Here is a 16,789-nt window from a genome sequence, read left to right as displayed (position 1 = left end):
AGAAGTGCAGCCTATTATTAATAATTAGAGGTTTTCCGAGGTAGTTAGACTTGGTCTCCAACTTTCTTAAACTCCATACATGAATTCACACATTTTATACATTATTAAACACAAAACTCCTGGATTATGGCAGAAAGCAGTCATACTATGTAAAGGAAACTTGAAGTCTTTGTATTCTGTTTCCTTTTTGTGGTGTACATAGGTTCAAGAAAGACTCAATATACTTGAACATCTTCCATGGCAATATTTTCAAATACGGTATGCTATTGTATTTTCCACTTACTATCTTCTCAGCCATCACCATTTTCTAAACCAGTGGTTTTCAAACTTTTTTTTCTGGGGACCCAGTTGAAGAAAATTGTTGATGCCCACGACCCAGTGGAGCTGGGGATGAGGGCTTTGGGGTGTGGGGGGGCTCAAAGCTGGGGCAGAGGGTTGGGCTGCGGGAGAGGTCAGGCTCTGGGGTGGGGGTGCAGGCTCTGGGAGGGGTTGGGGTGCAGGAAGGGGTTCCAGGTTTGTGGGGGGCTCAGGGCTGGGGCACAGGATTGGGGCACAGACTTACCTCTGGTGGCTCCCAGTCAGCGGTGCAGCCAGGGTGCAGAGGCAGGTTTCCCGTCTGTTCTGGCACCGTGGACTGCGCTGCACCTGAAGTGGCCAGCAGCAGGTCCAGCTCCTAGATGGAGGTACACAAGCGGCTCTGCGCAGCTCTTGCCCGCAGGCACCGCACTGCCCCGCCCTGGTCAATGTGGAGCCGGTGTTTGGAGCGGGGGCAGTGCACAGTGCCCCGTGGCCCCCTTGCCAAGAAGCTGGACCCGCTGCTGGCCGCTTCCGGGGAGCAGCGCGGTGTTGGAGCAGGTAGGCACTAGCTTGCCTCAGCTAGGCAGCACCACCACCGTGACTTTTTATGTCCTGGTCTGCAGTGCTGACCAGAGCTGCCAGGGTCCCTGGGTGCTGAGCAAGGCGACCCAGTGCTTTACATGCTGTGACCCAGTACTGGGTCGCAACCCGAACTTTGAAAAACACTGCTCTAAACAGTCTTCTCGTGGGCTATATATTGTGATTTTTTTCGAACCTCTTAAAATAAAGTCTGGCAGTGGATATATCCACTTGTTATTGAGATGACGTAAGAACCAATGGAAGAGGTCTTTAAATATAAATATTAATTAAAAAATGGACTCAACTTCTGCAAACACCTCATAACTCAGCCAAGGAATCCAGACTACGGGAGGGGTTTGGTGGTGGTTGAGGTCTGTGTTTGGATGGGGAATTTAAAGGGAAGGTTGTTGAGAGTCCCATTTTGTTGGACATTGAGGGGTTAGCTGCAAGTTTTTGTTTTACTGTGTGAAAGGCACCTTTTTAAAATTGGAATACTGTAAATAAAAAATAATTACACTCAAAATCCCTCATTGAATACACTGGATTCAGTCTAACTTGTCTAATTGGAGCCTTTCTAAAGGTAACAGTTGTAGGACTTCTGAAGCAGACAATTGAAAGATAAGGTATATTATCTGGTTATACTTGCATGCACAGCTGTTACAGAAGGAGTTACTGCCAATATGGACAGGATAATGGGAAGAACAATACCTGGATCTAGCAGCTTAATACTGCTAGTACATAGTTTTAAGGATTTACCCTGTCTGTTGCACTCAACCAAGAAATGCTTTGACTTAGTAATACTGTACATGAAGAGACCTGTTTCTTTAGGCACTATTGACAGGATTTGTATCTGCCCACAATTTAGGGATTGGTTTCTGGGTAAATTGGAAGAAACTCAGTTATTTGAAAAACCTGTTTCTCATATAGTCACTGTAAATGGGATCCAAGAGACCGCATGAGCAAAAACAAAAGACGGGGTTGTTACCAAGTGGAACTAGAAGAGCTGGGCAGATGCACTCAGACCTCTGAAGCTCTTTGTTCATGCAGAAAAGCCCTGGGGAAGTGGCTTTACAGCTATGCTGCAAAATGGTGTGTGCATCTCCTTACTTAATACTGACATTTTACTGCGGGATCATTCCCAATGGGATTCTCTACTGCCACTGGCAAGTTAGGAGTATGAACTATTAGACTAGTCTCAGCATTCTTGCACTGAGTGGCTGCCAGGTCCAATAATGTAAATGTGATCTTAAGGAAAAAAAACACAATTGAAAATAATCGCTACTCTTGAGTAATAAGACTGTGTGGCAAAAATACACCTGTCGAGATAGCCACAGCTAGGGATGCCACTGCTTCATTAACTTGCATACATGGTAGGAAGAGTGGGGAAATTGCAACATTGTGGATTGAGAGTTTAGGATTTATCTCCCCGTATTGGACCATTGATCCAAGCACAGTCAACCCTCGGAACTCATTGCCATAGGATGTTGTGAAGACCAAAAGTATAACTGGGTTCAAAAAAGAATTAGATAAGTTTATGGAGAACAGGTCCATCAATGGCTATTAGCCAATGCTCTGGATGCCCCTAAAACTACTGCCAGAATCTGGGACTGGACAACAAGGGATGAATCACTCAAAATTGCCCTGTTCTGTTCATTCCTTCTGAATCATCTGGCACTCGCCACTGTAAGAAACAGGATACTAGGCTAGATGGACCATTGGTCTGAGCTAGTATGACTGTTCATCTATTCTTATCCTGCCATTTACACTATATGTTTTATGACTATTATGGGTACTTCAGTTTACCTGCATGATATTATGGCTACATGGAGTTGAATCAAAAGGTGCTGTTAGGAAGAACAAGCAGGTAAGAGGTAAGATGCCTTTCGGATAAACTTGAGGGGAGTAAGAAAACAGTGGCTGCACTATTCATTGGGAAGATGCTATTTTCAGGCACCAGGCAATGTTACATAGCTGGTTTGCCACAACTGAGGGTCTAAGATCAAGAGAACACTAAACAATTAAAAACTTGTTCTCTAGCAAGGGAGGGGGTTCAAACCTCAGAGTCTGTTCGTGGAGAGCCAACAGACTGACCTGCAGTCCCTGCGGGATGGGTCTGGGGCAGCTAGGCTTGCCCAAGGTTTGAGAGAAATGAAAAGCTTTAGGTAAGAGACAGGCTTTTTGTTGTTTTTAACCCTTTTCTCTCATTGCTGTGTACCTTTGGGTGGATACGTTTGTTTTGACGAAGCTGTTTTAAGTCACATTAATCACCTGTTGGTCATAAGCTCCTGGAAGAATGTTTCTTGCACGGGCTGAATGCAGTTGGGCCTGTCATGTTAGTGCATTTGGGAAATGGGGGCTGCAACCCAGAGACCCAGTTCTCAAGTGGTTGAACTGTTGGGTTCCACCTTGTAAGAGATGAAGAAAGCAAAGCCTGTCACCTGAGGTAATGCAAAGGGATCAAAGGCCTTAGCTCTCCCTGTAACTGTGCCAAGTGGTCAATACTCAAATCTTTTCCCAAAGGAAAGCAAAAAAACCCTCTCAGTGCACCAGAGCAGTTGGGCAGTGGGATACTCTGTACTCTTTCTTTCTTTTTCCATAGTTCACTTGTATTTTTACAGAGAGCACTGTCGTGTACCTTGCCTGTCTTGTATCTTTCTTATTAAACAAATCTCCAATTGTTTTTATGGTACATATATATATATATATATATATATATATATATATATCCCCACAGGAAATGGTGTTCAAATGAAACCTCACTTCATTCAGATTTAGAAATTATAGCTGTAGTTTACACATTATGACCCATCCAGTTATCCCAGATGGATGCTGTATTATCAAAATTTGAGGTAACTGCAGTAGACGCATAGGTATCCAGCCACCTGCTGATCTGCCTTCTGAGTTTAAAAGTTCAGATAGTACCAAAAGTCAGCGTCTCTCTTTAATGATAGGGGATCAGAGACGACGTCTGACTTTGGGAGATAATTAGCCCCATAAGCCCCATAAGGTATCTGTGTATCTGAATGACCCTTGTAATCTGGTGTTTGAGGGAAGCTGTTTGTTCTAAGTTACTCTTTAGGTGCCCTGTACATTAGTGCTCTACTGCAGTATCGCTGTACAAAGTAGGCAGTTTGCAAGGTCATGGGAGTAGGGATGTACAATATCATAGCTACTGGAGCTGTTCTCAGTCCTGCAGCCTGGGGGGGGAAATGGGTATTCAAGGTGGTTTTGTGTTGTGGGATTGCAGATATGGTTGGAGATGAAGGGAAAGAAGAGATTGTTGTTAGTGGGCTGCTGTATGTATTTTCTTTTATTCATATTATAAGATGGAGACTGTTGAGAATTGCTGCAAATTGCTCTAAGGAAACTGTTTCCTCAATATCTACTGTACTCAATCACTGTTAATACACTGTTCCTCATTATGGTAAATAGTAATCCCTGTTCACTTCCCAGTGTAAATTGATCCGTAGGGAATTCACAAAGCAGCCCTGGCTGACAAAGTAATATTTCTCAATTAGTCTTTCACTGTCTTACCTGGCTGGCCTACAGAGTCAGGAATGCAGAAAAGTAAACTCTAACTGGGAAAAATATTGTATTCCTTTAAAGCCAAATAAAATTGAGATACTGTGGAAGATTCTGAGCCCAGTGTTGAAATCAGATGGGAGAGAAAACAGGATTCTTCAGATTCTTTTGGTTTCCCATCTTTTTAAGATTAAATAAAAGTAAAATAATTATACTTTACAAAACATTGGGGATAACCCCATCCCTGAATCTTCTCTATCCCCAAAAGGTGCAGGCTGGAAGCAAAGCCACTCTTTGGCTACTGTTCTTATTCAAGTAGTGTCCCTATGGGTGCTCCACTTAAGGTGTGCGTGTTCCCCACACTGCTTTAATCAGAGATTTTCATTAGCAGTGCCCGTTTGGCCTGCGCATATGCTGTTGATATCCTCCTGCCTGCACCAAGGCAATATCAGGCTGCCCGGGCAAACCGCCTTGCCGATTTGCTACTCAAAGGTTGGTCATACCAAGAGGCATTGTCTGCCTCAAGGACAACACTTTCTCTGTTCTTGGACTTTGGTCTTCAGCTGAATGCGGAAAAATCCACACTGTCTCCTGTTCAGAACTTGTGATTTACAGGGGCATCCCTATATTCCTTAGCATCCAGGGCCTTCCTTCCCATGGATAGATTCATGGTATTACCAAACCTTATCAGAACCAGTCAAGGGAGCCCCCAGACTTCAGTCAGAAACTGTATTCAACTTCTCGGTCACATGGTGGCTTGCACCTCCATGACAGAGCATGCGAGGTTATGCCTCTGCTGCTTCCAGGGTGGCTCAGATCAGGTTACTTGCCAAACAAATACAGTCTAGACAAGCAGGTGTCAATTCCCTAGCAGGTAAAGCATTCCCTACACTGATGGAATGTCCATCACAATGTAGGGGGTGAGGGTTCCCTTCCTCCAACTGACGCCAATGGTAACTGTGACTACAGACACATCTTTGTTAGGATGAGGGGCGCACCTTGACACTTTTAACAGTGCAGGGCAGATGGTCACCCCAGGAAACAACCCTTCACACCGACCTGTTGGAGCTCAGCGTGGTCAGAAATGCCTGCCTTCCTTTTCTGCCTCTTATCAGGCACAGATCTATCAAGTTAAAGAAGTATGGATTGGATGGATGGACTATAAGGTGGATAGAAAGCTGGCTAGATTGTCGGGCTCAATGGGTAGTGATCAACGACTTGATGTCTAGTTTGCAGCCGGTATCAAGTGGAGTGTCCCGGGGTCGGTCCTGGGGCCGGTTTTGTTCAACCCTTAGCAAGTTTGCAGATGACACTAAGCTGGGGGGAGAGGTAGATACTCCGGAGGCCACCGCTTCCCACAGCTCCCATTGGCCGGGAGCAGCAAACCGCGGCCACTGGGAGCTGCGAGCGGCCGTATCTGCGGACGCTCAGGTAAACAAAGTGTCTCGCAGCCCGCCAGGGGCTTACCCTAAACAAGCCGCAAACCAAGTTTGGGAACCCCTGTTCTATATCAACCGGCAGGGAGGAGTATGATCCCCTTCCCACTGTGCCAAAGCGATATGGTTATGGAACTGGTGCATAAAATATCACATTGGAATTTCAGCAATGTATCTTCCGGGCAGACAAAATGTCACAGTCGACACTCTCAGAAGGTGTTTTTCCCAAGATTATGAATGAGAGTTGGATCCCAGGTTCTGGTCGGCATTTTTCAGATTTGGGGGTTTCCAAAAGTGGATTTCTTTGCCACTGCAGCGAAAAAAAAATGCCATCTATTTTGTTCAAGGGTGGGTTTAGGTTGCAATTCTTTGGAGGACTTCTTCCCTGGATGGGGAAGCTGTTTTACGCTTTTTCACCCAACATCTCTGATTCTCAGTGGTGAACAAAATCAGATAGGTCAAGCTCAGTCATTCTAATTGTCTCAACGTGGTGAAGACCTGCATGGTTTCCTTACCAGTTCCACCCAGCTCTTTATCCACTGACAAATCTTCCAATCATTCCTCAACTTCTCTCCCAGGGCGCCAGTTGAAGGCTGCATCCCAATCTGAGCATTTGCTGCCTCAAGGCGTGGCTCCTCAATGGTTCGCTGGGCTACAGTTGTCCTGTTCTGCAAAGGTACAACACATATTGTTAAATAGTAGGAAAGATTCTCCACTTTTGAAAGTATTTCTGGTAGAAGATTTAATCACTTGGGTGAATTCCAGAACGCTGTCCCTGAATCTGCCTCACTTCTGCTCATTCTGGAATACCTGTTGCAACTAAAAAAATCCAGAACTGTTACTAAAATCCCTGAAGGTTCATCTGGCTATCCTAACAGCTTTTCATATCATTATTGAGGGGCTCTCCCTGTCTGCTCACCTTGCAACTGCAAGATTCATGAAAGGTCTGGGAAATTTCTTCCCACAGGTGAAAGTCCCTCCCCAGCTTGTCACCTGAATCTGGTTCTTAAAAGTCATATGAAGTCTCCTTTTGAACCAATGGAGACCTGCTTCTTATTGAATTTGTCTATGAAAACAGCCTTCCTAGTGGCTATTACCTCAGCCCGTAGAGTCGGAGAGATTGGGGCATTAATGGCAGGCTCTACTTTCACAATATTTTATAAGCGTAAGGTTCCCCTAGAGCCGCATCCCAGGTTTCTCCCTAAAGTGTCTTCTGAGTTTTGTCTAAATCAGGTCATTTACCTATCAGTTTTCTTTCTGAAACTGTACAATTCCAACAGGGAGACTGTTCTCAACAGGGAGATGTCAGGAGGGCATTCTAGATAAAACTAAACTAGTTTGTAAATCCCCTAGACTGTTGGTTTAGTTTGCAGACAGATCAAAGGTTCTGCCATTTCTAGCCAACGGCTCTCAGAATAGATTTCTGGGTGTATTATACCTTGTTACAGTGCAGCCAACAAACCCCCCCCCCCCCCCGGTCTGGCGTGTCAGCTCATTCAATGAGGTCATAATCTACATCTGTGGCTCTACTTAAAAAGTCCCAGTTTCTGAGCTCTGCAGAACAGCTACATGGTCTTCGGCACATCCCTTCTCCAGACACTATGCCTTAGTGAATGCCTCCAGATGTGATACAGCAGTTGGCAGTGCAGCTCTTTCCTTTGTAACGGCCTTTACTCTGAAGCTCCCCACCCTGCTTATGGGGATACTGTTTGGGAGTCACCGGAAGTGGAGCGCCCATAGGGACACTACACAAAGAAGAAAGAGAGGTTACTCACCCTGTGCAGTAACTGTAGTTCTTTCAGATGTGTGTCCCTATGGGTGATCCATTTCCCGCCCTCCTTCCCCTCTGCTTTGGAGTTTCCTTCTGAGACTCAGTGATGGACAAGGTACTGAGGGCTGTTCACTCGCACAGCCTGATATAGCCTTGGTGCAGGGCACGAGAATATCAACAGTGCATGCATGGGCCAAATGGATACTGCTAATGAAATTCTCCGATAGAAGGCATGTGGGGCACACGTGCACCTGAAGGGGAGCATCCAAAGGGGGACACATCTCGAAGAACTACAGTTACTGCACAGGGTGAGTAACCTCTCTCTGTTCTCAGGGCTGCAGTAGTATTCACTGTATTTGCAGTCCTGAAGTGCACTGGGGCACAGTGAACCCCAGCAGAGCTGGGCTCTGTGCATGCCAGTAGTACAGGCTCCCTAAATCACGCCTTCCACATATAGAGACTTCCGGCAGCTGCACCTGGCGGAGCAAGATTTGCCTTTTTGTGTCTATAGTATTGCAAAGTACTGATCTGATTGACAAATGCTAGAACATCCTAGATTTGGTGCAAAGCAGAGGAAGCGTAAAAGCGTGACTCAACCATTTTATCAGTTGAAAACCTTCAGTGTTATTACTTGGCATTTCCATTTTCTAGTAGTGGTTTCTTTCTGATCTTAAATGGTGCACCCAAAGGGAGGGAGCCGTGTTTCATAGTGCAAGGTAATAATTACTATACTAATAACTGTGATGACATACATGATCATCAGCTAAGCTAACTCTGTATGCGTGTATGAAATGCAAATTGAAATTCTATGAGTGATTATGTGGAGGGAAAAAACAGATTTTTTTTTTTTGGTCTGTCTGTACTGTACCTTGAAAGACAACAGATAAAGAAATGATTTTATCTTTAATCTTGGAAGTGGGGAAGGGCTTGCTTATCACTGACAGTAATTCATACACTAACTTGAAGAATGTTCTAATGAAAAGACGTGACTCCATTGCTGTGTAGGGAATCAGCTGCTCAGTGTCACAGCTCAGCAAATAAGGTGATGATACAGTACACGTGAAGTATATTGCAGCACTTAAGCTGTGTCAGACAATGGTATCCTGGAAACAGGGTTTGTTTGGTTTTTTAATTATGTTGTCCCTTCATCAGATTGTAAGAATTATTGCTAAGAAACAGAATTGTATGCTTGCCAGAAATGGAAACCTTTACAAATACATTTTTGTTTTAGAATTCAGCCTTTTTCTTACAGGAAAAGTCCAGGTGCAAATAGGGTGGGTCTTCCTAAAACAATATTTATTCAACTACTTTGAGAAATGGCACGAGAGTCACTATGTAAAAATCTAAGATAGAAGCATTGGTCAGTTTGACATGTTTCTCCCTTTCCTCTATTATGTTTCCAAATGTACTTATGTCTGGAAAATTAAAAACCCCTCAACTCATTTCTAGTACAGAAGGTAATGAGACATATTCTAGGGATCAGAAGGAAGCACCTGACAAGTAGGAGTTGCAATAGTTTGTGTTAGTCAGGAAATCAGCATCTTTAGTACAAATGCTGGGGAGTTATAAATAGCAGCGTGAATTAAATGAGTGAAAAATGGAGATGTTTCATCAGTTCTTGGCTGTTGGCGTGTACTTTTTTTTTTTAATCATAGGGAATCTCTCTCTCTCTCTCTCTCTCTATATATATATATATACATATACACACACACACACTTAGCACTTCATATCTTCAAAGCATTTCATCACCATTAACCACTTAGGTCAGGGGAGCTAGCGCTCTCACAATGGAAATATTGTGGGGGCGCTGCCCCTGCATAAACTTGCACATGCCTGGGGGGAAGCGGGAGACAAGTAGGACCCAGAGAGGCTGGAGCAGGCCACCACAAGGGCTAGGGAGCAGGGAACAGGACCCGGAGGGGCTGAAGTGGCTGCTGCGGGGTCCAGGATTGGGCTGAAATGCTCCCAGGATCAGGTAGGAGCCCCTGGGACCCACCTTCCCAACTGGAGCCAGCTGCCTGCCCTTCACCAAGTCTCAGTACCTCCCCTTACTCCCCCTCCGATCTGTCTGCCCCCCATTTCCAGGCACTGACATAGGTCCAAATCAGCCAGACATTCATATTCATGTGACTTTACCCATTGAATTCAATGGGATGTAAAATTATTCCTATGAGTAAATGTTGGCAGAATCAGGCAAAGACTGGGGTGTCATCTTTGCCTTCTAGGAATAACTCCCATGTTCATTTTCTTTGCACACAACCAGGGTAACCCCCGTGGCCTCTTTTTCCTCTGTGCTCCTTTCCTGGTGACTTTGTACGTAAATGTGCATCTGTTTTGTTGGGTTAGAGCTTAATTTATAGCCTGACAGAGAAATACTTATTTCTTACCTCCTGTCTGAAGGAAAACTTGTTTTTCACCTTTGCTGGTGACTAATACCTTGATACAGACTTTAAAACATATTTTCAGTGTACATATATAACTCCTTACATCGTATCTATATGTACAGCTCACAACAATATTAAGGACCAGGGTGACACCAGCTTTCCTTTTAGACCTCACATGATGTTTTTTGGTGAACCAAAATGGACATACCAGTATCAGGATGTTCCTGTAACCCCCTTGCTAATTGGCATTAAGGACTTCTTGGGTCACAAAGCTGAGAAAGGGAGAAGATAACTGACTTGCCTAAGAGCTGGAATTAGAATTTGGGAATACAGGAGAACCTCAGAGTTATGAACGTCAGAGTTACAAACTGACCAGACAACTACACACCTCATTTGGAATCGGAGGTATGCAATCAGGCAGCAGCAAAGACACACACACCAAAAAAAAAAAAAAAAAAAAAAAAAAAGCAAATAAAACAAAGTACAGTGTTAAACGTAAACTACTAAAAAATAAAGGAAAAGCAGCATTTTTCTTCTGCATAGTGAAGTTTCAAAGCTGTATTAAGTCAATGTTCAGTTGTAAACTTTTGAAAGAACAACCATTCCATTTTGTTATGAACATTTCAGAGTTACGAACAACCTCCTTTCCTGAGGTGTTTGTAACTCTGAGGTTCTACTATACTTGATTTCCATTTCCATTCTTAGTCCGCTAGGCCATACTGCCTCTCTTAGTGCAGCACTGTTTTTTCTTAAGTGAAATTTGTCATAGCGGGAAGGGCCCACTCAGTGAATGGGCCACTGCACTACTCTCTAAACAAAGCAGATGCATAGCACGGCCGCCATCCTCTCTGTGCTTCTGCAGTGATGGCCTTTTGTGCTTGTTCTGAATAGGACAATGCGGAGAAAAAGCTTTGGGGACAGGCCATGACGGTATCAATGGATCCACACTTACACAGGTGCTAGGCACACCACTCATGTGGCCCAGAGGAGCAACAGCCACTAGTCCGGTTCACAGACAGGAATAAGCAGCTGTGGAGGTGCTGCGGTGCAGCCTGCTCTCAGATTGGGGCTTTATTTATTTATTTATTTATTGGTCCCATCTCAAAGCCTTGTTACTTGACGTTTGTGTGAAGAGAGGTGAAATTCAGCAGCAGCAGCCAGAATAATTTTTCTCAGGTGGTTAAAAGCTCTAGTTAACGAGATTCTTACTTCAAGTGATTTGCATCATTGGCTAAATAACGATTACCCCACTGCAAAAAAGACCAGAATAAAAGAGGCCTGGAGGCTGGTGGTTTTCCTCTTCCTGCTGTCAGACAGAGAAATAACACTCTCCTAGATTTCTTTTCCAGAGGCTGGTAACTTTAGTCTCAATCAGATTTTCTTTTCTCTCTCTTTCAGGACGGTTATTCTGAGCGAAGGACCCTGCAAGGCCTACTAAGTGGTTATCATGGGCTTAATTGCATTTTTGAAGACCCAGTTTATAGTTCATCTCCTCATTGGGTTTGTCTTCGTTGTGAGTGGGTTGATCATTAACTTCGTCCAACTATGCACACTAATCCTCTGGCCTATAAACAAGCAGTTTTATCGCCGAGTAAACTGTCGCCTTGCCTATTCGCTCTGGAGCCGTGAGTATACTCTGATGGGGATGAGGTTGGGGAGAAGCCCGCCAGCCCAGTGCCAGGGAGGGGCTGGAGAAGAGAGGATTCCAGCCGCGGCCAGCGAGGGGAAAGGTGCCCCAAATTTTTGGGTGCCCTACACAGCCATGTATGCTACATATGCCTAAGTACGGCCCTGGTTGCTTTCCTTCTTCACAACCCTCCCCAAAACTCCCTTCTTTCCCCGAGCCTTACTTCATTGGCCTCCACTCCAGCACTCCTGCTCTCTCCCTGGACTTCGTTCACTATTTAATATGGGGCACAATTTCCAATATGGGTGTCTAATATTAGACTCCTAGATCCGTATTTAGGCACCTACCTCAGTGGCCTGATTTTCAAAAAGGGCTATTTACTTTAGTGGGAGCTGCTGGGTGCTCAGCACTCTTGAAAATCAGATCTCTAAGGTAGGTGCCTCAACAGGGATTTAGGCTTCTAACGTTAGATGTTAACGTTTAAGAAATCATGGGCTCAAAATGTTATAAACAAATGTACTCTGTAGCAAGAGCGGTGGAAGCTTCCTAAAAGTAGGGGGGCCACTGTTGCCCACCCCTGCGCTGCCTCTTCCCCTGAGGCCCTGCCCAAACACCGCCTCTTCCCCTGGCCTGTAATGGAAAAGCTGACAGAACGTTCACTTTAATTGTGGTTTATAATGAAGAAAGTGATACAGCCTTATAAACCTAGCAGGGCAAGTGTTGCCATTTATAACATGAATAAGGAATACTAACGTATTTCGGGAGTGGAGCTATAGATTGCATTCCATTCTACATGGTTGGTTTTGGTTACTTATTTAGAAATATTTCTTTTAAGCTGGTGTTTCTCGTGCCAGTTCTCACCTCAAAGATATTTTTTTAAAAAAGCAAATTCAATAAAAGCCACTCAGTCCACCTTTGTGCTTTCTAATTTTTTTTCTTGGTTTTATGAAGTGTACTTAATATTGTAATACTTCTCCATGGCAACTGTTATGTCATGTGGCTGACATAGGTCATTGTAGGACCGATCGTATCCCAGATACAATACACCTCAGGTGGGTCAGGATAACTGGCAATGGTGATAGAACAAGAAGAACCAAGCTGGACTTAAACTGCGATCTTGGCATTTGCAGTCACTGTGACAGATATTGCAACCTAATGCAGTACCTGTATATTAAATTTATGAAGGGATTATGTATGAATGTGTTCTTCTCCATGGAGGAGGGTTACCACAGCTCCTCCAGGAACTAAAAACACTGGGGGAGTGATCAAGGCGAGTCACTGAGACTAAACAACTCTAGGGAGGTACCACTCCGGGACTGTTTTGCATACACTGGTTCAAAGTGGGTTTTCCAGAGACTCAAAGAAAGAGCTCTTGGTATAAAAAGGCTGAGTTTGAAGAGACATAGTGCCGTCTGTCTGAACCAGCAAAGCAATGTTCACATTTGTCCAAGGGGACCAATCCTGCTGTAGGATTGGAAGTACTTTGGCCCCATAAGACTGCTTGTTTTTCTTGATATGTTTAGTGGGGTTTAAATCTGTTTATTTTTTATACATTTTTCTCTGTAAAACTTTTTCCGTAAGAATAAATGTCCCTGCTTAGAAAGAACTGTTTGGATTACTGGTAAATCACACCTGTCATAGTCCTTGGAGTGAAAGCAGAGCCCAGCCACAGGCTATAAGCAGACTGGCTTGCTGGGGATCATGCAGTGTAAGGCAAGGGTCTGTGCAGCCTTAAAACTGCTGATCAGAAAGGAGTGGGACAAGGGTCCCTACCCAGAGACTGGTTACGGCAGGAGTTCTGAAAGCTGAGTGGGCACTCTGGAGTGGACCGTGGTGTAGGTCCCGTGAAACTGTGACAGTCACCATTTAGGAGGAAAACTTTTTTTTTTTTTTTTTTTAACTTTTGATGTGGGATTACTGAGTGACAGTAAACATGTAACACCACAATGCCATGTTTACAGAATCACTTTTCAAAGGACAGCCGTGCTTTAGAATTAAGGCTACTGCATCCTCAACTCAAGGTATTGAGCTGTGTGTTTGTTGCCCCATGCAGTGAATTTAGAAAAGTGTCAGTCTAAATTTGTATTTTTTTTTTTTGTTTGTGGGTTATTTGGTTGGTTGGTTTTTTGCCACCAGTGTAACATTAGTTATCACTTTTTGACTAGATCTTGCTAGCTGTGGTAGCTGTGATATACATTATCAGGAAGATTATTTGGAGTGGAAGTCATTCACACATGTACTTAATTTTAGGAGACTTGAATCTCTTGCTCTAACACATCTTAACTAAAATGGTCAGTATGGTGCTTTGGTGAATACCACCTTCTTGTGGTAAAGCAGTGCTGGATTTTCTGTCAGGCTCCCTACGAAGAGAAAACACTTCAGAGCATCTGTATTTCAGGCTTATTAGTGTTAGTGCTCTTCAAATGACTCATGATTCTTAATAGGGCAGTATGCTTAGTTTAGTCCAGTTGTAAACATAATATCTTAGAATCTTGGTATCTTGAAACTACTGTCCTCTGCACTCTAGAGCAGATAGATGTATCCCGCCACTCTGGCTTACTTTGTTTCTGGATGGTTGTCCTCTCGGGAGGCAACAAGAGCCCCTCTTCCGGCAAGCTGAAGCTCTAGAATCCGAGAGGGGTTGGGCTAAATTATAAGCATTTTTGTTTTGTTTTGTTAAAGTGAAATCTTGTTGCCTCGCAGGCAGTTAGAGCGAGTATCCAAACCATCATGTAAACAACAAACAAGATTTCAGAGAATAGGCCATAGCATTGACAGGATCAGTTGGAGACTAAATATCGGGAGCCCAATCTTTTTTTTAAAAAAATCACCAAAAGAAATAAATGTACATGCATCATATATCAGTGCACTTGTAAAGGACAATCTGCTTCCTCGTAGTAACTCCCCTGTTCCCCAACCCTCATGTCTCAGTATGAGCTCCAGGAAAAATCTCACAAGAATGTTTCAGAGTAAATGATGGGAATGCTCTCAAACCAGTGCATCCATGTCTGGCTCTGTTGAATTTTTGTTCTCTTTGGAGAGGAGAGCTCAGGTACAGCCTCCATCCTTTTTTTAAGGAAGATTTTTAAGAGCACAGCATAGAGTTAGATCAGTAGATGTAATAACATTAATCTCCAGAAAGAGATAGAAAGGCAATTTGTCCTGTGGTTAGCATAATTTCTGGCTGCATAAAGAACCAAGTTATTGACTAGTCGGCAGGATTAAGAGTGGGTGTTGTGGAATAACACACTGAAGTCATTGAATAATTCCCCAGTAACCTGAGCCCAGTATATTAAATCCAAGGACAGCTCCACCAATGGTGGGCCCACTTAGTGACATCCCCCACTTCTTGCATTTTAAACATACTGGACTAGATCCGGCTGCAAACCTGCTACAGTGAGGGTGGTGGTGGTATTTGTATCGTGCCTAAGGGCCCAAAATGAGGATCAAGGCCGCATTACGCTATGTGCTGTGCAGACATGCAGGAAAGAGAGTCTGTGTCCCAAAGAGCTTGCAATGTGGAATATGACAACACCTGAATGGGTGGATAAGATTTTAAAAAAAGAGGGGTGAGAAGGACAACAGCTACAATGAAATGTAGTATAGGCATTAATTTATATTGAGTCCCCTGTACAGTTGCTTCAGAAATTTTATAACAACACAACAGGGTTTTATTCCACCTCTTCTATATATTTGACTGTTTAATTCTTTATATAGAGGATGTAATAAGAGTTTTACTGATCTCAACAGTGGCTAAGATTTCTTCCACAGGACAGCAAGATAATTCTATTTAAGGTTCACAAATTTGTGCATTAATATATGTTGAAGCACTAAGTTAGTATGGGAGTAGTTTAAAGTATACCAGAGGTTTGTGAATAAACCTCTCTCACTGAAACCACCAAAAATGCACTTAATTGATGCATTTCATCACTTAGAAAATAGGGCTGGCCAGGTTTGAGAGAAACCTGTAGTTATAAATTATGCATCCCTGTTGATATTCTCATTTCCTCCCTTCTTTAAATCACAGTGGGAAAGAGTCAGACTTGACGTACAAGTTATATTAGTCTTTTCAAGCCCATAAAGGGGCCCTGAATAAATGATATATAAGTGAATAGGCTTGTGGATATGACAAGAAAAGCAATTTAGATAATCAGTCCTGGAGAAGCTAACCTCTCTTTGATTAACATTGAGCAGGGGTTCTCAATTTTTTTCCATACTCAGACCCCTCTGAGGCCTGGTCTACACTTACCCCCGAATTCGAACTAAGGTACGCAACTTCAGCTACGTGAATAACGTAGCTGAAGTCGAAGTACCTTAGTTCGAACTTACCTCGGTCCACACGCGGCAGGCAGGCTCCCCCGTCGACGCCGCGGTACTCCTCTCATATAGCTGGAGTACCGCAGTCGACGGCGATCACTTCCTGGTTCGACTTATCGCGTCCAGACAAGACGCGATAAGTCGAACCCAGAACTTCGATTCCCAGCCGCCGAACTAGCGGCTGGGTGTAGACATACCCTGAGTCTTCCTCATGTCTAGTCTGGATCAAAATTGGACCCCAGCCCATTTAGCAATATGGGAAGGGCAGGCTGGAGACCTTGTGACCACCAGGTGGCGAAACCCTCACATAAAGAGACACTGCCCCAACTCATCCAGCCAGTGCCTTATGAAACAAAGCTGAAGTTCAAAGCTACATTAGTGAATGTTCTATTAATGGTGGGAATTCTAAATATGCAGAAGAGAAGGAAAGATGAAAAGGGGTGGGTAATGAATGAGATATCAGAGAGAGAGATGAAATGGAGGAAAGGATAGGGGAAACACAGAAATGTAGAAGAAGAGTTAGAGAAGGGAGAGGGAAAGGGATCTCTTTCTCTTTCCTTCTTTTGTAGACTAAATAAAGGAGAAGCAATTTCTCCTTCTGTTCTTACCCAGTAATTTCTCTGGACTCTCCCAGTTCTTCCCCCATGTGTCTCTGACTTTGTGTTGGTAACCCTAATACAGCCTTATTACAGTCATGTGTTTAATATTAAAATATACTGCAGAAATTCTTGTAGCATTTATCCACTAAAAGCCCATTATATTGGTTTGTTTACCTCAATCAAGCATATTTCATATTCAGTGGAAACATTAGGTTGAGTCTATGCATAATTTGTGTTCCACCTGGGAGGAGATGTAC

The 16,789-nt window shown here is 43.7% G+C and overlaps 1 protein-coding gene across 1 annotated transcript in view; it reads left to right on the top strand.

Annotated features, from left to right (window-relative positions):
* Window positions 1-16,789, top strand: part of LOC112119888 (1-acyl-sn-glycerol-3-phosphate acyltransferase gamma) — a 128,322-nt gene that overhangs the window by 95,962 nt on the left and 15,571 nt on the right. The window contains exon 2 of the mRNA XM_024218775.3: window positions 11,388-11,614. Coding sequence (XP_024074543.1) covers window positions 11,437-11,614 — 178 coding nt within the window. The 5' untranslated portion in view covers window positions 11,388-11,436. The remainder of the gene's footprint in view (window positions 1-11,387; window positions 11,615-16,789) is intronic.

The sequence above is a fragment of the Terrapene carolina genome, unplaced genomic scaffold, assembly GCF_002925995.2.
Source record: "Terrapene carolina triunguis isolate 2854851 unplaced genomic scaffold, T_m_triunguis-2.0 Scaffold26, whole genome shotgun sequence".
Taxonomy (NCBI): domain Eukaryota; kingdom Metazoa; phylum Chordata; order Testudines; family Emydidae; genus Terrapene; species Terrapene triunguis.
This window is presented reverse-complemented; position numbering and strand designations above follow the sequence as displayed.